The 23,360-nt window shown below is 38.0% G+C and overlaps 1 protein-coding gene across 3 annotated transcripts in view; it reads left to right on the top strand.

Annotated features, from left to right (window-relative positions):
- The window catches only part of CAMKMT (calmodulin-lysine N-methyltransferase), a 389,892-nt gene that overhangs the window by 305,350 nt on the left and 61,182 nt on the right, over nt 1-23,360 (top strand). For 2 of the 3 annotated variants that reach the window (XM_050951924.1, XM_050951926.1), the window contains exons 4-7: nt 13,513-13,573; nt 15,785-15,839; nt 16,890-16,953; nt 21,889-21,955. In XM_050951924.1, the coding sequence (XP_050807881.1) occupies nt 13,513-13,573; nt 15,785-15,839; nt 16,890-16,953; nt 21,889-21,955 (247 nt within the window). Of the gene's footprint in view, nt 1-13,512; nt 13,574-15,784; nt 15,840-16,889; nt 16,979-21,888; nt 21,956-23,360 lie in introns of all 3 variants that reach the window. The other variant, XM_050951927.1, reaches the window with a different exon arrangement.

Below are 23,360 nucleotides of genomic sequence, written 5' to 3'. Positions count from 1 at the left end.
CAGGGGCCAAACAAGTGGATGATCTATGTGGGGGCCAAACAAGTGGATGATCTATGTGGTGTGCATCCACTGGCTGATAAACCCTTCATCATGAAACACAGCACATTGAAACACAGAAGTCATTAGAGTGCAAGGACTGTGGTATTTGTATAGATTAATTAAAAAAACAGATTATAAGCACTCATCTGAAGCTATGGATGCTTCTTCCAAAACTTACAATTAACAAGAAAAAAGAAAAAGCAAAGAGCTACACACAATCAAACTACTTAGCTTGAGTGTTAGCACCTCCACAGTCATAAATAGATCCATCCCCCAAACTTTACAGTCCTAAATTAATAAACAACCCCATCCTTTTCAAATGTCCAAGAAAAAAAAAGTAATAATACAGTATTAGTAACCAAGATTTGGATCTGTGAATGCTCTACAGGTCTTGAGGATTCTCTTCCCCTCTGCTAATGTAACCCACCTGTGCCAAACCTGTCTCCTGATACACATTGATTTCAGCCATACATAGCAAAATAAGAATATTGGAATTGACTAGGAACGGATACAAGCCTACAGCTGAGATAAATATGATTTACCCATAAGATATTGTGAATGCCTAGGAAGCACTCTTAGAAAATCCTCTTTTGTTTATAGAACTTTCTGTATGGGAAGCAAACATATATACATATACTCAGAATTCATGACTACATGTTTAAATGGAAAAGCTATCAGTTCAGCTATCATAGAATATTTTCTCTTTACACTTCTCAAAATGAGTGCTCATTTAAATCAGATATTATGAAAACCCAATGGCTAATCCTAAATTCAGGTATACTACCACTCTAGCTAGACAGATTGCTACTTGATCATACTAAGATGCTCCCTTATCCATTATTGGATCTGAAAAAAAGGAGGATTAAGAATTATCTGACTTCTCAGTTAATGTGCAAATCATCTAAAAGCTCAGCTTAGGAAGGTCTTAGAATGCTATACAGCACTAAAATAATAATGTCTTAGAATTTTTAAAAGCTTAAATATACACATTTTAGAGTTAGTGTTATTGGACAATAGAGTTTTGTGGTTTATATGCAAGATATCCTTATATTATCTCGGTGTGTTTTTATAGTTATATCTGAAAATCTTGTGATTCTATTTTTAATTATCGTTTTGTGCTGCAATACAAAGTTGTCACTTGGACAAACTCACTTTGCTGAAACTTAGTATCTAAAATGTAATACTTTCAATTGTGCAATGCAGACTAGAATGTTTGCAGTTCTTAGTTTTCCATATTATTAATATCTGGTATTTCCCTTTACCTTTGTATATGTTGGAAAAACTACACTGAAAAGGTTGAAATACTTTTTTTTTCCATGTTCTGGAGAGAAGGGAGAGAATATGAACCAGAAGACATGCCTTTAATGTTCTATCTTTGCATTTTTAGGCTAGCACTGCAGTTTGCTTTTGCAATATTCATTTTATCATTTCCATCATTCAGATATGTATACTTGCCTTTCAAAATCTGTGAAAAGTATTTAAAAAGAAAAGAGAAATTGTTAGTATTTCAAAACCCTATTATAATAAATTTTCAAATATGTCAGACACATCTTTGTTAAAATTAAACCAAGGATTGGTTTTGAGCGAATAGCCCTATATCCTTACAGATGCTGTGGATGGATGCATCTAAGCTGCTTATTATATTGATGGGTTTTGCTGCTCTGCAGCAAATGAAAACAGGCAGCTGCTTCCTCCATCAAAGCAAAAAGCAGCCTGAGTTTTTATTAAACGAGTGTTCATTTCTTCTATTGCCAAAATTCTTACACAAAACAAAAGAGCAGTTTTAGCACATTATTGCTTAACTAGACATGAACAACTGACAGCAAGTGATAAGCCTGGCTGCTTTTCACAATTGGTAATCACTTTTGGAATAGATGTTTTAATATAGTTGAATATAAAATTTTGTAATTTACATCTACAATGGTAGGTAAATTTATAGATCCAGTTTGTTGCAGGAGAGTGAAGGCTATAATCACAAAAGGCTTGTTCCAGTGTTGTTTAATTTTTAATGACTATTTGAAAACTGGGTAAAGAAAACTAAATCAAATTCATTCATTTGAAAAAAGGTGTTAAAGACAATCATACAAGTAGGTTTGTACAGTTTGATGATTTTACATATAGCTGTACATTTACAGCTTTTACTTGTTACTGTATTTCCACATCAGTTCCACACAGCCTCTTAAGTTTGTGCTATAAAAGAAATTTGCAGATTGCAAACCATCCTGTTTCCCTCCTAGTCATGAATAATAATAAGGATGAAAGTGAGAGAGATAGTGCTGAGGCCATTCTGCCCAGGCTGAAGATCTCAGCCAATGCTTATATATAGTTTTCAATGATCTGAATATCATAAATTCCATTTCAGATTGAGAGAAAGGCAGGGTTTTGTATAAAACATATGTGGAGAGCAAAAAGTAGGAAATGTTTTCCTTTTTATAGCCTCAATTTCTCTAGTATTCTTTTACCTTTTGAAACTCACTTGTGACGGTTCCTGCTGGGAAGGGGAATATTGTCCCTCTGGTATAGGCACAAATTGCTCCTCTTCACAGGACTTAAAGGAGGAGGTGGGTGAGGGTGGACAGAATTGACATGTAGAAAAGTTCAAGTGCAGGCTGATACTGGTAAATACTGTTGAACACATTTGTTACAAACAAAAAAACCCTCATACAGTATATTTATCACCCAGCCCATTTAGCAAGTGTACTTAGTCTAAAACTTTTAAAACTGCGCATTTAATGTTAGACACCTGGGATCAGATTTTCAAAAGAGATCAACCCTCAGTAGCTGGCTCCCCTTGTGAGTGTTGAGGCCTTGTGAAAATTTGCCTCCTACTTCCATATTTAAATACCTTAATGAAAGTGACCCCTCCTTCAGAGATGCCAAGCACCCACAGCTTCCATTAACTTTCACTGTAGTCTAAATGTGGATGTAAGTGCCTGAATTTAGGCCCCCAGGTTTGAAAATTATGAATTAAAACATTGTAAACATTGACAAAACAACAACAGATGTTTAATCATTCCCTTCTCTACATTCCTGCCTACTTCATTTTACTGTGCTGGTCAGACTCCTGTGTTTCGGCTAGCATAAAAGGGATTTTGTATGATAAACTTTCTTTCGCTGACTCTAAAATTTTATGATATCTGAAAACTATTCATACCAGTAGTAAGTTGTTATATCTATGTGTCCTTTTTCAGAAACAGTCCACTGAAAGTGGGTACCTAGGCATCATGGATTAATGCACTAACCTTTCACTTACATTCCACTTTTATGTGCTATATGACCTAATTAGTGAAAATGAAGACTTTTGATCCTATCGTTGATCTCAGTACACATTTTTGCTGACATAACAAAATTGGAGAAGGGCTCAAACTGTGATATTTGGGCAATGTTTAGAACTTGATCACTCTCCGTCCATTTTGTATTTAGCTCTCACCATGCTGTTCGTTCCCCACTTTGATACTTTTTTTTTTCATTAGTAAGTGAATTTAGTGCTAGTAAACAGAGGGACTGATAGCATTGGCTAAGGCCAGGCATAGTACTAAGAGGTAGATGTCAGAAGATTTTTGGACTCACTGTGCAAACTCATCAGACATAGTCAATCATGAATGGTAGTAATCTTTCCTCAAGAAAGGCCCAAGATAGTTAGGTTAGGAGTGTTGCTCATCAGAAATGAGGTGCATTGACAAAACTGTATAGGGAAACTTGATCATTCTCTGTCCATTTTGTATTTAGCTCTCACCATGCAGTTCATTCCCCACTTTCATACTTTTTTTTCATATGTAGGTGAATTTACTGCTCAGTAAACAGGGACTGAGATAGCATTGGCTAAGGCCGGGCATAGGGCTAAGAGGCATTCTGCAATTTTCTCCATACAACTCTGCCATTATATCTCAATCTTGACCTGCACTATCAGTTCTTCTCCAGTCCTAGATCTCTCTTAAGCATACTTTACACAGTCTCTCCCGCTAAATTGTGAGGCGGTGGTGCCTCACAAAAGGAGATTGGAATGAGATCATCAAACTCATTTTCTATTGTGACCTATTGTAAACTAGGAGATGAATGTAAGGCAGGGTCTCTGGAGTTGAAAACAAAGAGTTAAACTTTTCATACCTTAAAAGTACAATTGTAAATATGTTACAATAAGAATAAAAGGACACAGTTGTAAATTACCTAGAATATAAGCATACTAGTAAGCAGACATGTTTGTTTTTCTATATTTTTCTGCAGTTGAGGATAAAATGTATCTTGTAGCTGTTGTAAACCTAGGAATTACAGTGCATCTTCTTCCTTTTCGTGAATTTAGTGCACTTGAAAGGCACTGGATTGACAGCCCTGGAAACTGAAACCTTTTATCCACAGAATAGGAACAGCACAGGCAGTAATAAAGTTTCCCTGTGTTGCCCCAGCAATATGCCTCAAACCTGATCTCTAGGGGTGAAAGAGTAGTTAATTCTCTGTGGCTCAATTCAATCCTTAGTACCTCAGATTACCAATACAGTTGCCAGTTAGTGCCAATAACGTTGGTAATTTTTATTGTGATACAGATACCTGTACACTATGGACTGGACTGAGATTGTTTGGTGTAGCTGGGAGGTGGCACAGAGTTGCTACAGTGACCCTATACCTCCCAAGGATTCTCCCTGTGCAAGGAGACATCCCAGCTAGCTGAATCAGCTGGGTTTATGACTCTTTTTTGCCAGTGGAGCAGCATATTGTCTCCTTCTGTACAGATGTATTTGTAAATATACTGGATATTGTATACTGAGAGTATTCTAACAATATGCTACATTTTTGGAGAAGCTTTGTAACTGTTTTCAGTCTGTGAGTTTTCAAATGTCTGACACTAGTCTTTAACATAAGTTGTTAAGAACCAAATAAGGGACAAGTCAAAGTAGTGGACGAAGGATCTTTTAAAAGTGCTGGATAATTCCTTTCAACTGAAAGTTTTCTGTAATCTCCCATTCATGGTTCATCATTTTTCACGCCAGTAACTGACTGTAATAGTGTAGGAACAACAGTAGGTTTGGTTTTGCCTGAAATGCTGATGTCCCTCACAATGAGACTGTGTTGCAAGTATTCCTTTCAGGCCTACTTTAAATTCCTATTAGGCCACATACCACTAAAGCTGCTAAAAGAGCTGCTGTGCTGAAGCAGAAGGAATTGAAGGCACCATTTCAGGGCACTGACCCTGCCATGGGTACTGTGGCAAAGGCAACTCCATTTGAGCATCCTTAGGGTAGCATGACTTCTTTAGCTGCTCTTTCTCTGTAGGGGAAGAAGGATTTTTGTTGTCATTTGAGCCCAGAACTATGAATCAGGAAATGTGGGCTTTATTCCTAGCTTTGCCATAGACCTATTGTGTGACCTCCTTGAGCAAGTCACCTAATCTCTGTGCCTCAATTCTCCATCTGTAAAACAGGGATAATAGTACTCATGATTTCAAGGGATTCTTGTGAGCCTAAGTCCAGTAATGTTGGTGAGGTGCTCTGTTACGATGGTATGACAATGAGTGCTAGAGAAATATGTACAAATAAAATAAACACTACGTCCTTCACCACCCCTCCCATCTAGTAATTAAGGTGCCAGTACAGTCATAATGAGCATTGTGTAGATACCTAGAGCCAGTAGTTCTGGCAGTGTAGTGCACCTCTTCTGGCAATCACTGCAAAAGAATCAGAGTGGAATGGGAGCAATGGACTACTTTGCATCAGCAAGCCAAAGGAAGTTGCAGTGTGCATAAAGGCAGCGCAGCAGCTGTATTTCTGTGAATTCTGGGAGGCTTTGTGCTGAGCACAGCCCCTCTCCTAAATCTCAACGATTACTGTACATCTACACATGCACAAACACACCTTGACATGAAGGGGAGCTGTAAAGTCCAATAGAGCCATTGCCTATTTTTTCCTGCACAACTGTTCTGATGTGAAGAGGTGCAGTTATTCTCGTACATGCGAAGGTGTAAGTTTGTAAACAAGCATTTGCATGTGTAAATGCAGTAGTAATTGCACATCCAAATAGGTGCCCATCCAATTTTATGCATGTAAAATCAGAGGCATATTTTTGTTAATTGTACCCAGATGTCTTTACAGTATTTTTGTATGAAACAAAACCCATATGCACATGTATGTTTGTATAGCAGGAAGTAATAGATAATATTTTTGTCTCTGAAGAATTAGTGCTATATGCTAACTACTGTGGATTTTGACATTGAATTATAACAGAACTGAGCATTTGTTTTCTTTTTAAACAGAAACCTTACTATTTTATAGTTTGACTATGTTACAAATGTAGGTCGCACTGTTGAAAAAAGTAGATTAGAATGAAAGAGTAGAAGGCAGAGTGCATACTCCTCCACCTGGATCTTTGAGCTTATCCCTTTTCTGAAAGCAGTCAAAGAGGCTTACTTACCTGTTCAGGCAAGAGAAGCTTTTCCTTTTACTAAAATTAACAAAGGTATTCTTGCTGCTGGCTTAGTTGGTAGCACAGTGTGCTTCCACACTTGAGACCTGGGTTCATGAGAGACCTTCTGACTCTTGCTTCTTTAGCTGGCGGTATCTTGGATCATTATGGAGGTGATACTTTCCCCTAAGGGGGAGGAGAAAGGTGCAGTGTGTGTTGCTAGCAGCTGGTTATAGAATGGCACTTTTGTTTCAGAAGATGCCGTTTCCTTTCTCCCAGTGATGGGGTAAGTGGTGTATAAGCAGCTGCTGCCACGAGGAAGTAGGTATTAACATTGTGTGATGGCAGGGCAAAGGAACTGATGTCCAATAGTAAAAGATTTGGTGAATACTTTGACTTCAGTCAGGATGTCTTTTCAATCAAAGCCACATCAAAGTGAGAATTTGGACAATGGGCGACAAGCTCAGACACTCAGGGCCCTCTACTACAAAAACAAGTATTTTAAAGAGTCATTTAGACTCAAGGTTTGCTATAAACAGTTTTTTTAATGTGTATTGTAGAGTATTACAAATAGTCTTGAATTAACCACTTATTCACTAAACATCAGAAACCACTGTTGTTGCTTGAGTCCATACTTATCAGTTGCAAACTGAAACATTCTTATATTATTCACTTTAATACTTAAATAGTTATTATATTCAATGTAAAATCTGTCATTTTAACATATTTCAATGCTAAAAAAAACCCCAGAAAATCCTTTAGCATCCTGAGTGTACATATTGCTGAGAAATGGGTAATTATGTATGAATATGTGATTTTAACCCTGATGTACAGAAGAAAAATAACAAGATTTTCAGACACCATGTAAATCTAAATTACAATGAACTGTACACATAATAATGTTCCTTCAATGCGTTTGGTAGGTATGTGAACCAACACTAATTAAAATATTAAATTTTGCATATCTGATCTTTTTTTTATTCAGAAATGGCTTACAAACTGTATATGTAAAACGCAAAGCAAGAGTAGTCAGCTGTGGGAAACTGAGGGTAGCAACTGAATGGACTGTGACGCTCTTGAGGATGACAATCGGGAAGCACAGTGATTTAAAGAAGGGGAAGTGTTGGCCAAGAACACCATGGGGCAAAACTCCATTCTTATAAAATGAGTTATGATATCTTTTATGACTCTGAAGAGCTGAAAGGATTTTTCAAAATATATGATCTGAAAAATCCACATACATAGTAAGTTTTATACTCAATTTATTTGTCTGGATCCTTCAGTAGGATGAGTAGACTAAGGCCTTGTCTACACTGCGCTGTTATGAGGACTACAGGACTACAGGAAAGAGTTGTGCGCTAACTGTCCTATATGGACTCTGCAGGCATGAACTAAAAAGTACCTAGTTTACGTTATGGTAGTTCTCTTTCCAATGGGGTTACATTAACGTGAACTAGATACCTTTCCATTCATGCCAGCAGCGGACGCAGAGTGCAACTCTTTGGCATGCTTTGTAAGTCACTCCCCACAGTCTACACTGTGGTACTGTGTAAACAAGCTCTGAGTTTACCCTGCCAGTATTTGAATCTGTTTTAACATACTAGATAACGTGTATATGTACCACTGCCTTCTACTGGATAGAATATCAAACTTATTTAGTTAGGTATGTGATTGTGTCTCTCTGTTGGCTGCAGCCCATCAAGGATATGAACCCCAATGTTAATATAGCTAATGGAGAGTCTCCTGTAGCTAAGAAATGCTGTAAGTTAGAACCATCTTGTAGGTTTCCCATTGTGGGTTTATGTCTGATCTTGGTTGTCTATTGATGTTGTGAGCTGCAAAGGGCATGTACTTGTGCCTTCCTTTGTGTCCTATATGTCACTGAGCCCGTTGTTTTGGTGCTTAAGAAATAATAGATGATGATAATTAATAACTCATGTTGTGGGGACCTTGGGTTTTTTTATTAGAAGATTCAGAATTCAATTGCTATTAATGACCAAAAGTTCATACACGCTGTGCAAAATACCTGAAAATGTTGAAGTCTACATAAGCAGCAAAGAATCCTGTGGCACCTTATAGACTAACAGACGTTTTGAAGCATGAGCTTTCGTGGGTGAATACCCACTTCCTCAGATGCATGTAATGGAAATATCCAGGGGCAGGTATATATATGTGTGCTAGCAAGCAAGCTAGAGATAACGAGGTCAGTTCAATCAGGGAGGATGAGGCCCTGTTCTAGCAGTTGAGATGTGAAAACCAAGAGAGGAGAAACTGGTTCTGTAATTGGCAAGCCATTCACAGTCTTTGTTCAATTCTGAGCTGATGGTGTCAAATTTGCAGATGAACTGAAGCTCAGCAGTTTCTCTTTGAAGTCTGGTCCTGAAGTTTTTTTGCTGCAGGATGGCCACCTTAAGGTCTGCTATAGTGTGGCCAGGGAGGTTGAAGTGCTCTCCTACAGGTTTTTGTATATTGCCATTCCTAATGTCTGATTTGTGTCCATTTATCCTTTTCCGTAGAGACTGTCCAGTTTGGCCGATGTACATAGCAGAGGGGCATTGCTGGCATATGATGGCGTATATTACATGGGTGGATGTGCAGGTGAATGAACCAGTGATGGTGTGGCTGATCTGGTTAGATCCTGTGATGGTGTCGCTGGTGTAGATATGTGGGCAGAGTTGGCATCGAGGTTTGTTGCATGGATTGGTTCCTGAGCTAGAGTTATTATGGTGTGGTGTGCAGTTACTGGTGAGAATATGTTTCAGGTTGGCAGGTTGTCTGTGGGCAAGGATTGGCCTGCCACCCAAGGCCTGTGAAAGTGTGGGATCATTGTCCAGGATGGGTTGTAGATCCTTGATGATGCGTTGGAGGGGTTTTAGCTGGGGGCTGTATGTGATGGCCAGTGGAGTCCTGTTGGTTTCTCTCTTGGGTTTGTCTTGCAGTAGGAGGCTTCTGGGTACACGTCTGGCTCTGTTGATCTGTTTCCTTATTTCCTCGTGCGGGTATTGTAGTTTTGAGAATGCTTGGTGGAGATTTTGTAGGTGTTGGTCTCTGTCTGAGGGGTTAGAGCAGATGCGGTTGTACCTCAGTGCTTGGCTGTAGACAATGGATCGTGTGATGTGCCCGGGATGGAAGCTGGAGGCATGAAGGTAGGCATAGCAGTCGGTGGGTTTTCGATATAGGGTGGTGTTAATGTGACCATCACTTATTTGCACCGTGGTGTCAAGAAAGTGGACCTCCCGTGTAGATTGGTCCAGGCTGAGGTTGATGGTGGGGTGGAAGCTGTTGAAATCATGGTGGAATTTTTCCAGAGTCTCCTTCCCATGGGTCCAGATGATGAAGATGTCATCAATGTAGCGTAGATAGAGAAGGGGTGTGAGTGGACAAGAGCTGAGGAAGCGTTGTTCCAGGTCGGCCATGAAGATATTGGCATATTGTGGGGCCATGCGGGTGCCCATAGCAGTGCCGCTGATCTGGAGATATATATTGTCATCAAATTTGAAATAGTTGTGTGTAAGTATAAAGGCACAGAGCTCAGCAGCCAGTTGTGCTGTGGCATCATCAGGGATAGTGTTCCTGACAGCTTGTATTCCATCTGTGTGTGGGATGTTTGTGTAGAGAGCCTCTACATCCATGGTGGCTAGGATGGTGTTTTCTGGGAGGTGACCAATGCATTGTAGTTTCCTTAGGAAATCAGTGGTGTCGCGGAGATAGCTGGGAGTGCTGGTGGCATAGGGTCTGAGTAGAGAGTCCATATATCCAGATAGTCCTTCAGTGAGAGTGCCAATGCCCGAGATGATGGGGCGTCCAGGATTTCCGGATTTGTGAATCTTGGGTAGTAGATAGAATAACCCTGGTCGGGGCTCTAGGGGTATGTTGATTTCTTCTGGTGTTAGTGTAGGGAGTGTCCTGAGTAGATGCTGTAGTTTCTTAGTGTATTCCTCAGTGGGATCTGAGGGAAGTGGCCTGTAGAATTTGGTATTGGAGAGTTGTCTGGCTGCCTCCTTTTGATAGTCAGACCTGTTCATGATGACAACGGCACCTCCTTTATCAGCCTCTTTGATGATAATGTCAGGGTGGTTTCTGAGGCTGTGGATGGCATTGCGTTCTGCACGACTTAGGTTGTGAGGCAAGCGATGTTGTTGTTCCACGATTTCTGCCTGTGCACGCCGGCGGAAGCATTCAATTTATAGGTCCAGGCTGTCATTTCGACCCTCAGGAGGAGTCCATATGGAGTTCTTTTTCTTGTGCTGTTGGTGGGAGGGCACCCGTGTATCAGTGCACTGTTCAGTGTTGTCCTGGAAGTATTCTTTGAGTCGGAGACGGCGAAAGTAGGCTTCCAGATCGCCACAGAACTGTATCATGTTGGTGGGGGTGGCAGGGCAGAAAGAGAGTCCCCGAGATAGGACAGACTTTTCTTCTGGGCTGAGTGTGTAGTTGGATAGATTGACGATATTGCTGGGTGGGTTAGGGGTACCACTGTTGTGGCCCCATGTGGCAGGTAGGAGTTTAGACAGCTTACAGTCCTTTTTCCTTTGAAGAGAGGTGAAGTGAGTAATGTAGATCTCCTGTCTTATTCTAGTGAAGTCCGTTTGTATAGAAGTTTGGTTATTAATGAGAGTCTCCAGGTTGGAGAGCTCTTTTTTGATGTTTTCCTGTTTGCTGTATAGGATGCTGATCAGGTGGTTCCTCAGTTTTTTTGATAGAGTATGACATAATCTCTCACTGTGGTCTGTGTAGTATGTAGATAGCAGTGGATTTTTTACCTTTAGTCCATTTGGTATGATGTCCATCCGTTTGCATTTGGAAAGGAAGATGATATCTGTCTGTATTTGTGCAAGTTTCTTCATGAGGTTGATAGCTCATAGCTATGGAATCATTACAATTGGCATCTGATGGTTGGTTCTGAAATCTTCATTCTCCCGTATCTGAGGTTTACTGCTTTGCCTGGCCTGGGAATATGTAGTGTACTGTTTAATGAAAATGTGTATCACTGCATTCTGCTGATTGGAACTGGCCCACAGGGGACATATAAGGCCTATTACTCCAACAAGTAATGAAATGTGTGGAATATGATGACCATATGGTATGTGTAGCCACAGAATTATTATGATGTGGTTACCGCTGGTTGTTTCAAACTATTAAGACATTTGCTGGGGAGAATTACTAGGAGTTTGTAAGGGCGATATTACTTATTGTGTTTCGTTCTTCAGGACATTTCCTAGTTTCAGGGAACTTTGAAATGAGGAAATAGAAAAAGTTTATGCACTGTTGAAAAAATCACGAGTTACTATTTGTTGAATAACTTTCTTACTGTCTCTAAGAATTGAGTAGGTGTTTTTGTTGAGAGTGGATCCCTTTTCTGGAAGTCTTATCCAAATAATAGGAACTTTGGGTCTTTCTACGTTTTTAATTTCAGGCGGATTATTTTCCAGTGTCACCCCACCTCTTTGCTTATGGATTATAGGCTTTCACTATAGTTCCATGAGATTGCAGTGTCACTTTTAGGGCCTGTGGGAGTGCACAAAACTTAGGCATAAACGTCCTCTTCCCGTTCACCTCCCCAGCACATAAGAGTATATGATCTATGAAGTTCTTAATTCCAAACAGGCATAGTTTGCTTCTGAAGCCCGGTCATTCTCATGGGAAGCTAGTAGGCCAGCCCAAGCTGTGACTTACGAATTGATATATAGGAGTGTTCCTTCACTACCAATAACAGGTGGAGGAAAAAGCACACCAGTATAACTTTGCCACAGAGTCACTGCACGTTTCATAACTGAATATAATTCAACTGAAAAAGGTAGAAGTTATTCTCTATTCTTTTTTGGATGTATCAATGGGAGTAGTGAATAGAAATTTGGAAATGATTTTACCTCCGTGTATGGTTTCAGTGAGACCAATACTGAAATATTGCATCCACTTGTAGTCTTCATGCCTTAAAAAGGAAATTGAAAAATGGAGACCATGCAGAAAAGAGCCACAGAGATGATTCAAGGACTGGAAAAAATGCTTTACAGTGAGAGACTTAAAGAGCTCGATCTGTTTAGCTTATGAAATAGAAGATTGAAAGGTGACTTGAGAACAGTGTATAAGTACCTTCATGGGGAGGAAACACAAGGTACTAAAGGACTCTTTAATCTAATGCAGAAAGGCATAATGAGAATCACTGGCTGGAAGCTGAAGCCAGACAAACTCAGATTAAAAATTAGATATACACTTTGAACAGAGAGAATGATTAATCACTGAAGCAGACTATCAGGGAAATGGTGGATTCTTCATCTTTTGATGTCTTCATATCAAGTTGGGATGCCTTTCTGGAAGAGATGTTTTAGTCAAACAAGTTATTGGCTCAGTACAGGGGGAACTGGATGAAATTGAATGGCCTGTGATATACAGGAGGTCAGACAATGATCTTATGGTCCCTTCTGGTCTTAAACTCTATGAATGTATTAATTTGTTGCCTACCAATGTCAAATATATGGTATAAAACTGATGTTTCTTAGAATTTGATTGTATTTAATGTTTATAATGTTAATGCTGGTGCCTAATTTTTAAACAAGTCGACAGCTATGGATTAGCCTTGCCGATGTTCTTATAAAGTCTGTTGCTGGGTATCTTAGGCTTTGTCTACACTGGAACTTTGTTGGTAAAACTTTTGTCGTTCAAGAATGTTAAAAAAACACATGCTGAATGACAAAAGTTTTACTGACGAAAAGCGCCAGGGTGAACAGCGCTTTGTCAGCAGGAGTGCTTTCTTGCTGACAGATCTACTGCCGCTCATGCAAGGGTGGATGTTTTTTGACAAACAGCAGCTACACTGCACGCCTTTTAGCGGCATGGCTAAAACAGCACAGCTGTGTCGCTAAAAGGTGAGTAGTGTAGACACAGCCTTAGAAGCATTTCTGTTGTAAGTCTTGTTCTTTTCTTTATCCTCTGATACTGTGGCATATTTTAAAAATAAAATAAAATAAATGCAGTAAAAGATCGGGTTGGTGCAGATCTAAAAAATAGCTATTAAATATTAATGACACCTTTCAGAAAAAAAATCTATTCTAAAAAAGGAAATATCTTTGTGTTTTATAGGTATCTGGCCTTCTGAAGAGGTGCTAGCTTTTTACTGCCTCAAGCAAAATCAAATGTTCAGGTACAGAGAATTGTACATAAAAGATGCTTTCCAATCCATTAGTTTTATTGTATTTACATGGTAAAGATGGCTATGATTTAAATCTTCAGATTAAATTAAAAAAGTTCAAGGTGAAAGCATGTTGCCTGTAACAAAGGATTTTGAGCTGCCTTTGGGTATTAATATTGCACAGCAAGCTTTTTGCTATATGTCAAAGACTTTTGATTTCCACTCAAGGCTTTTTATTCACTTTGATTTTTGGGAAACAAAAGTGAAGCTCTGATCGATCATTACTGATTGTGAAGGTCAGGAAAAATAGAAGACACTCTTTAAACAGATTTCTGTTGGGAAAGTAAGCAAAGTATTATCTGATAAAATGCATCATATTCATATTATGTAGTGATGCACGTGTACCCCGTTTCTGTGTCATTCTGCATTTTATGTATTTAATTTTTCCCATATTTATATAAAATGCCTATCAAACACTTGATAGCCCTGTGCTCAGCGGAATCCCTGCAGTTCCATTGTACAGGACCAATGGGGTAGGTTTTGGGTTGTAGGTGGAATCCATGCATCTGACGAAGTGGGTATTCACCCACGAAAGCTCATGCTCCAAAACGTCTGTTAGTCTATAAGGTGCCACAGGATTCTTTGCTGCTTTTAGAGTTGATAGGTTTTCCATATAGGTTTTAATTTTCATTTTATAAAAATCACCGAATCTATATTTACTTAACTGACTGACTGGTTCCAAAAGAGCTGTTAATCCACATCATGCATGTTTGAATAAGTGCTCTTATATATATATATATATATATATATATATATATATAAAGACATTTACATTATTGGTTCAATACTACCCTTTTTAAAAATTAATTGAGTACATACTGGATTGTAATTGCTGCAAAGGATAATAACTATTAAATGCGAAATGTGGATTGTACATTTTTTCATTAAACACTACCTGTTTAAAACCCTAAACCTAAAGAAAAAACCGTGAGAAAATAATCTTATAAGATTAAAATTAAATTTAAAACATTCTTATAAGATTTTATAGAAACAATGAAATACAAATACATTCAGAGTCTAAGCTGCAGACCTTCTCTATTTTTAATTCTACTTATTGTGTTTAGGCATTGTTTGGGCTCCCAAATATGTTTATATTTTATAGAGTGATGTTTACATCACTTCCATAAAACCAGTGGTCTTTATGCAAGTGAAGTGTGCAAGGTCTAAGGGAAACAAATCCATCCCATTCCCAGATTGGGTGTCAGTGTGTGGGAATGTAACAGAGAGAGCTATCTGGGCTGGACTAGTGGACAGAGTCCCTAAAAATCACTTGTCCCTAAAAAATCACCCCTCCATCCCCCTCGCCAGCATGCCATAGGTTTGGAGACAGCACTAATGTGAACATTCTGTTGATGGCTCCCCCCATGCAGCTCCCATCATGCAGGTTCTCCACACTAAAGTATATTTCATCCATATAGATAGCACATATGTTGTTATTATTGGTAATGCCGGTGCACAATAGGCTAATTTAAGAACAGCATGTCACAGCAGATATTTAGCCTTAACTCTGAGTTCTCTTGCTTTTCTGGGTTCAGATTAGCTCTTGACATTACCTTACCTTAGTTTTCAGTGGTTTAACTGTATATTGTTTGAGTATTGTTTGTATATCACTTGCAATTTAAGTGCCACTTGAGAAATCTGAATACTTCACATGTAAGGTATGTGGCTTGTTTTAAAATTTGTTGTATTTTTTTTCAAAATATAAAGAATTTACTAGATAAAGCTGTATGTCTATATATAGATATAAATAATATTCATTTCCCCATTTACTTGTCTAACTGTTTTTGAAAGAATGAATGTGGATTAACAATGTTATCCTTTCCTAACAATTATCTTTCGCTACTCTAGCTAGTTTAGTTCTAAAAGACAGCGCCATTGACAAGGGGAAAAAAGGGAACCTTCTCAGATTTTTCAGCTCAGCGGTGGTAATGTTGCACTGAACACTAATGAGGGAACCCCTACTGATTTGCCTGCTTTGTGACTTTTCTATTTCATAATTATTTTTAAAACGCAAACGACATGAGGTAGCCTAGTCATGTCTCTACAACTTCCTGGTAGCTCAGTTTGTACTGCAGATGGCAATTTGTTCTTGTAACATATATGTCTCTCTGACCATTTTCATCTAATTTGTATGGGTTCTACCATTTCCTTTCTCTTTTTCAGGGACCTTGCTGTGTGTGAGCTAGGGGGTGGCATGACATGCTTGGCTGGGCTCATGGTAGGTCTTTTCTCAATTCCAATCCCATTCAGAGGGAGGAACAAAAGAAAAAATGTTCCAGTGCCTCCAACTGCTGGGTCAGAGAACTGTCAACAGCATCAGCTGCAGTCAAGCTGCAGAGTCTTGAGAGACCTTCTAGATTGACTTGCTTTCGTATCATATTGATTTTATGGTTGCCTCGATGAGCAGAAACATTTTACCTCAGTGTAGTCAATATCTCTTGTTGTGACATTCCAGGCCACGTACGGTCTGTCTTTCATTGCCTTAGCTGAAGCATTTTTTTTTTCAGATTATAGTCCCATTTGCTAAGATACAGGAATAGCCTGGCGAATCACAGTTGGAGCACCATGATATAGCTGCTAATGTTTTGCCTGCATTATTACACCAACAAACATGATCCAGAGCTCTCAGTAATTAGATTCTTTTGAATTAGATTGGCCATTCAGGAGCATCGTTCACCATTCTCTGGGTTCTGAGTCATGTATTCAGGAGATATTATGTAGCAGTGCAGTGCATTAGACAAGTTTTTATGTCTCTACAAATAAAAGCATATTGTTACACTGATTGGCATTTGACAAACCTGTCGCTCTTATACAATGTGTCGAGGTTACAGCCCAATGTGCGAGCATGTCAAAGCTCACAAAAAAATTACCCTTACAAAGCCATCTGCCTGCAATGCAAAGTTATATGAAGGGCATCAGGCAGTCAGACAGAAGCAAGCTGAAAGGCAGAGTGACAGCCTTGTATGATGGCTCTACTAGATAAACAGAAGCCCGCAAATGAAAGCCTCTCAGAATACCATCATCCGCTGTCACAATGCAATTACGGAACAGAATGATAGCAAGATAGAGGCTCCCGCAAATGGAATGATAAAAGTATTGACTGATTTGATTGAATGATTAAAATAATGCAGACATAAAATGAAAAAAGATTGAAGATTGTTACAGAGAAATAGGTGAGGAAGCATGATACTGAAGGCTTGTCACTCCTGTCTTCACTTCCACACAGACAAGCATATTTGCTCATTGTTTGCTGTGCTCTTTTTTTCAGGTTGCTATTTCTGCAGATGTCAAAGAAGTTCTGTTAACTGATGGAAATGAAAAGGCCATCAAAAGTATCCTTATTCAGATAGAAAACTGGTTTGTTGTGCTCATTCCTTTTTTACTGGCTGAGTAACAATTGATATAAAGAAAGACAGCATGGGATATATTAAAAAAAAAAAAGTCTCCACCATGAGTAATTAAAAAACAGAAAGATATAACATTTCTTAAACGAAACTAAATTTTTTCCTGTAATAAATTCCACACTTTCTTCTTGGATTAAAAAAAAGTACATGTTGGTAGAGAGAAAGCAGCAAGTACAGTGATGTATATTTGTCTAATGGTTAAGTGTTCAGAGAATCCATTTTTTTATGTTCTGTGTTATAGGAAGTACAGCAGTAAACCAAATAATTAACTCCCTCTCGACATATATTCTTTTTGCTAGATTTTTTGTACCAAACCTGCTTTCATATACTAACCACTTACAAAATGTCCAATATAGATATATTTTCACAGTATTTACAGCATATCCTATTACATGCACAATACTATTATTACAACTAACTTATAACTACCTATAAATTATCTACATACTGTGTTTAATCAATTATCAGCTTAGCATTATTTATCTTAATGTAGGGTTATAAAAACCACTCTCTCCTCTCTCTACTATTTTATTATATTTCTTATATTATATTAGAATAAATCATTATTATGCCATACTAATATGTACACAGAATTCAGAAAATTGAATTGTCCTTTGGCTAAGTGAGAGAGAAAGTGAGCATGATTTGTGGCCACATTATATATCTATAATAGTACAGGAACTGATGTATATAGTGAATATTAATACCTGTTAGAAACCGAGAGGAAAAAGTGCAAGATGTTTGTGCTTTTTTTCCTTGGTGATCTTTAAATTTGCATTTGCAGGAAGAGTAGTTGTTCAGTTTTTGGCCACTGCAATGTCACAATGCTTTAGATTTATGATTTGTATGTATGTGAACACTAGCATATTGAGTACTTATTTTTTCATTAAGTTAAACTCTGTTGTGGATTATTTTAAAAAATGAAATTTGCAATTATGTAAGGTTGTTAAAACAGGAGACATGGCAGTGCAAGAATATTAGCCAGCAGCCTTTAGAAACACTTATGTTCTCAGAGGTAACTCAGCCAGCTATAATTGCCTAAAACACTTCAACAATTTCATGGAGAATAACAGCCAATCACAAAACATTTCCTTTACAACTTGAAAAATGCTCCATAAAAATGCCCCTTTTCTCAAAAATGTAGGGTTTTAGTTATGATTCTGAGATTGTTTCTAAATTCCAAATGTTTACATTAGTGACTTGATGCTGGGCAATTGCATTCTCCTGTGTCATTTCATGTAACTGTATTATATCACACCTCTAGCCATGTGTCATTATGGAAATAAAAAATATGAGGGGGAAAAAGCTTTTCAAACCAACATAGCAAAATAAGTTGATGTTTGACAAAAGTATGGCTATTTAACAAAAAGGACCTTTTACCATAAAGAGTTTCAGTCTGGGTTTCATAATCATCGTGTCAGCAAATATCTCATGTAACAGATCCTATAAGCACATCTGAATTTTTATGAAATTGTTGAAGTCTTCTGCATCAAGGGTATGAACTGATATGTGCTAAAAACATTCACTCATTGCATTGAATTCAATGATCAGAATGTTTTTTGTTCCTCAAAAGGATAACAGTTTATATCACCTAATTAAAAAAGTTAAGTGCCCACAGTTTTTTTTTTTGGAAATACCTTATTTTTCCTTAAATCCTACAAGAAGTCTTAAAGTCTGTAGTGACTCTGTTAGACTTTCAGAGAAGTGTTTGCTGAAAGCTTCGAAAAAGATCCCGCCCCCCTTCTCCTGCCCCATTTTAACATTTGGTACTCTGGAGCTCAACGTTCAAAGTGCTCCTATTGTACTGCATTTTACAATTTATGTTGCATATTATGTATTTTAATGGACTTCATTGATAGTTTTATGTTCTGTCATATGGTAGTTTTATTTTTCCATCCTTTGCTATAGTAACTAACTATAAAACAGTTATAGAAAAAATTCTAATCTGTTACATCCATGTCTACCCCACTGAAATCAGAGGATTTCTGTTGGAGTAACTGAGAACAAAATCTAGCCCCAAATGTCCCAAATTTCCAAAAGTAATTATTTATTTTTAATAACTTTTATGATAGTTTTGGTATATTTTAGTAATTTATTGTACCAAATTATATTAGCATTGCTAAATTATTGTTTTCTTTTCTGGATTCTGCTCTTCAGGAATAGTTAATGTCTAGTATTTTGCTTTATTATTGAGGTATTATTGATTAAAATAACCTTATTTTAAAAATTACTGTTTACATCTTCCCTTTACATTTCTTAGGAATTTTAAATTACATGACAGTCATACTATAATATCCAAAAATTACTTTCCAAAAAGTAAAAGTGGTTGTCAACAAAAAGAAAAAAAATCACTGTCAGAAACCAGGAAATCACCAAGCAAGCCTGCTAATTATTCCTAATGGGCAAGATGAGCACATTAAGAAACAAATGAATACATCAGTGAAATGTAATTGAAAATCGATCTGGCAATAGTGCATTGCATCTGAGTATCTGCCTTTGTATTATCATCATCATAATTGTTGTTGTTGTTGTTATTGCAATTCAGTGAGCGTAACTAGCTGCCTTGCTTTGTGTATTCTTAAGCTTTTGAGGATCTGATTTTTCTTTTAATTTTTGACACCATTCATGTTATTTTCCAAACTGTGACATGTCTGTTTTTGGCTGGTAGATGAGGAATTCACTCTGTATATTGTGAATGCCTATATTATGATAGTATATTCATATGTTATTAGACTATTACATGACTAACTTCCTTAATGAAACAAAGGTGTTGGTCTGTCACTCTTCACCATACATGTACATTTGAAAATATATAAAAATATATTTAAAGTGATAAATGAGCTTATGACACGAGGTGCTAAGAACTTTTAAAATCCTAAATGATCCTCTGACATATGCAATCAACTCATTTAAAAGCTTTCATCCATTGTGCTTATCACAGGTAGCTCTAAATTGTGTAATAGATCATAACATATAGTTATATGGAGAATCTGGGTACAACCTGGTGATGTAAAGATAGATTTCCTTGCTTTTGTCAGCTTCAGTGATAAGTTATTATGAGTGTATTTGTCTAATTTAAGTTCCTTTTTAATTCTATAAATAATGATAATATAAAAAGAGAAAAGATTAGTTTTTTCAAGGGAGAATTAAAAATGGACCTGAACTGGGTCATTGTATCTAAGCCCCTTTTTAAACTTTGGGTGTAATATTGATCTCAATCTGTATTTTGCAGCTTAAGTCATATCTCTATGATGGATCCAAACCAGAACACCAAATGTGAACTCCCTAAAATACTGGGGAAGTTCAGAATCAGCTCAGAATTTCCAGATCCACAGATCAGGCCCATTTCTAAGAAAAATAGCCAGCTGATTCATTAACGTAATGTACCTTCCAGTTTACCTCTATTTCTCACTGCGCACTGACGACATGAACTACTCTATCTAGAATTGTGTGACAAGCCTCAGTGCTTGAAAGTATCAGTAATACAAAGTGCTGACACAGTACACTGTAATAATGACCATTACAACAATAAATAATAATAAAATGTGTGGATCTCTCAACAATCATGATAAATCTAGGTTATAAATGCCAAGTTCAACCTGAATGCCTTAAGATATGGGTTTGTATATGTATTTAAAATACATAATGTTAAAATGTTTACTAAAATTATTAATAGTTTTTTTCAGAATTATATAATTTATCTGCACTGAGGCTAATTTGTCAGCTTTTACTAACAAAATAACACGTTCTGCTTATAAGATTAGCCCTTCTTCTGCTCTACAGGTACATGCTGTACCTCATGGGATTCCATTGAAAGCCATGGAAACACTTCAAAAGGTGTGTCCGGAGTGTGGGGAGGTTAATTTAAAACACTTTTCGGTCAACAATTTTTTAATTTTCTGTTACACAAAATAAATGTCAATTGTCTTTACTTCCACATTATTCACTTAGAGGTTTTTCCTAAAATATCTATTCCTGAATAGTCAGTATCCTTAGGTAGGTTAATTATGTAATTTCAATTAAGTGAAATAAGGGGACATGTTAGTCACTTTTGAATTATCAAAACATAGCATTATTTAATTTGCATGCAGGAAAGTTCACACTGAAAAATTCAACTACACATGTGAACTTCAGTAACATCTTTCTTTAGTACCACTGATGGATTTTCTCTACTTTCTTCCGTGACATAAGAGTGGCCATATAGCCCAGTATTCTGTCTCCGAAGTGGCCATGACACTTATTGCTCACAACAAACCAGAAACTCCACTGAGTATAGTCAATGGGCTCCTGCTGAATGCTACATTTCACACAGACCATCACAGCCAGGAGCCAAATGCCTGGGTGTTGTTTCAGGGAGGAATCCAACACCTTGAGCTCCTGAAGTGTCTGCCCAGTGAGCTACTTGCACATATCAAACTAAACGAGGTAAAAAAGCCATGCAAAATAAACAGCACATCATCTGTTGTGCTGACTGGTCTGTGTCCATACTGTATATCCCAAGAGGCATTGTGGATGTGCTGCTGCTGCTTCCTTTTTTGTTTTTTGTTTTTGTTTTAAACTAATAGTTAGCTTTAAAAATACATAAGGACTAAAAGACCTTTGTTTCAAACAACCCACAAAAAGGATAGATGATGGACATGGATAAATTTGGTGAGTTACTGGCTAGGAGTATCAAAGTTCTTCTGCAGTAGCACTGTATATTCATTACTTCTAAAAAGACTCACTATCAACACAGATTATGGAAGACCTAATAGGTAAAAGAAGCTATGAAGACATTAACAATTAGGGTAGGGTGGAGTACTTTTGATTAAATCATTATTTTTATGCTAATTTTATGGATGATTCTTAACAAATATTTTACAGATGTAAGTGACATCGTCATCAGAAATCAAAATGCAGGAATATTTAAGGCTCAGACTGTATCAAGCCGGTAAGATATTTTAAAAGCTGATGATGAATTGTCTGTGTAAAATTATACTGTGAAGTGTATGCAGAAATGTGAGTTATAATATCTCTATTGGCAAGAAAGATAACTGTACAGTATCAATTATCCAGATTAGTAATTTGCAGTTCATGGAAGGGGAATTTATTAAACTAAAGAAAGCATCTAGTCCTGAATTCTGATAACATACCACTATTTGGGACTAGATTGTGTCCTTTAATTTAAGGAATTATACTCCTGGGTGTAAAATAAATAATGAATCATAACATCTGGATGGTGGTCCCCAAAGTTACATGTGGCCCTCACCTGTGATCAGTCTTAGCAAAGAGCAATTATACATGGATAATACAGTACAGTGACTGCATTTATGTGCATGTTTGTGTTTCCAGGTATGCTGAGAACTCTGGTAAAAAATCTGAATTGAAATTGGGATAATACATAAAACATATTTATCTGAACTTAATTGCTTTTTGACAATACCGGCGCTAGGGGTTTGAGCGCCCTAGGCGGACTGCAATTTCGCCGCCCCGTGCTGGTCCCGCGGCTCCGTTGGAGCTGCTGCAGTGGTGCCTGCGGACGGTCTCGTGCTCCGTGGCTCCGGTGGAGCTGCCGCAGTCACGCCTGTGGGCAGTCCACCGGAGCCGTGTGAGCAGCCGACTGTCCACAGGCATGACTGCGGCAGCTCCACCGGAGCCGCGGAGCACCGGACCCTCTGCAGGCACCACTGCGGCAGCTCCAACAGAGCCGCCTGGCGCCCCCTCCGGCAAAACGGCTCCCACCGTTTATTCTGGCTCCCTAGGCAATTGCCTAGGCTGCCTAAATGGTAGCGCTGGCCCTGCTTTTTGACCTCAAAAGTAAAATATAATTAAATTTGACTACATGTGACATACTATATTTCTTCTTCTAATTTTTTTAAAATATACAGTATGTCTTTCAGCATTAGAAAGCTGTTCACTGCTTGGTTGAAAACTGGGTAGTTGTGAGGTATCGTGGTCAGTTGTACTGAATGTGGGGTGAGGAGTAAGGGTTAACATTTTCAAAAGCAACTAAATCACCAAAGAGCCTATGCCTTATTTTCAAAAGACTCCTCCTCACTCCTACTGAAAGTCATTGGGACTTAGGTTCCTAAGGGTACGTCTATACTAGCTGTCGGATTGGTGGTTAGTGGTAGATCTAGTAAACACGATAAATCGATCCCCGATTGCTCTGTCATTGACTTCTGTACTCCACCGCAACGAGAGGCGGAGTTGACGGGAGCAGCGGCAGTCGACCCAGCGCCATGAGGATGAGAGGTAAGTTGACCTAAGATACGTTGACTTCAGCTACGCTATTCTCGTGGCTGAAGTTGCATATATTAGGTCGACACACACCCCAGACACATACACACACACAC

Source organism: Gopherus flavomarginatus, chromosome 4 (assembly GCF_025201925.1).
Source record: "Gopherus flavomarginatus isolate rGopFla2 chromosome 4, rGopFla2.mat.asm, whole genome shotgun sequence".
Taxonomy (NCBI): Eukaryota; Metazoa; Chordata; order Testudines; family Testudinidae; genus Gopherus; species Gopherus flavomarginatus.
Note: the sequence above shows the minus strand (reverse complement) of the source record. Positions and strands in the feature narration are given on the sequence as shown.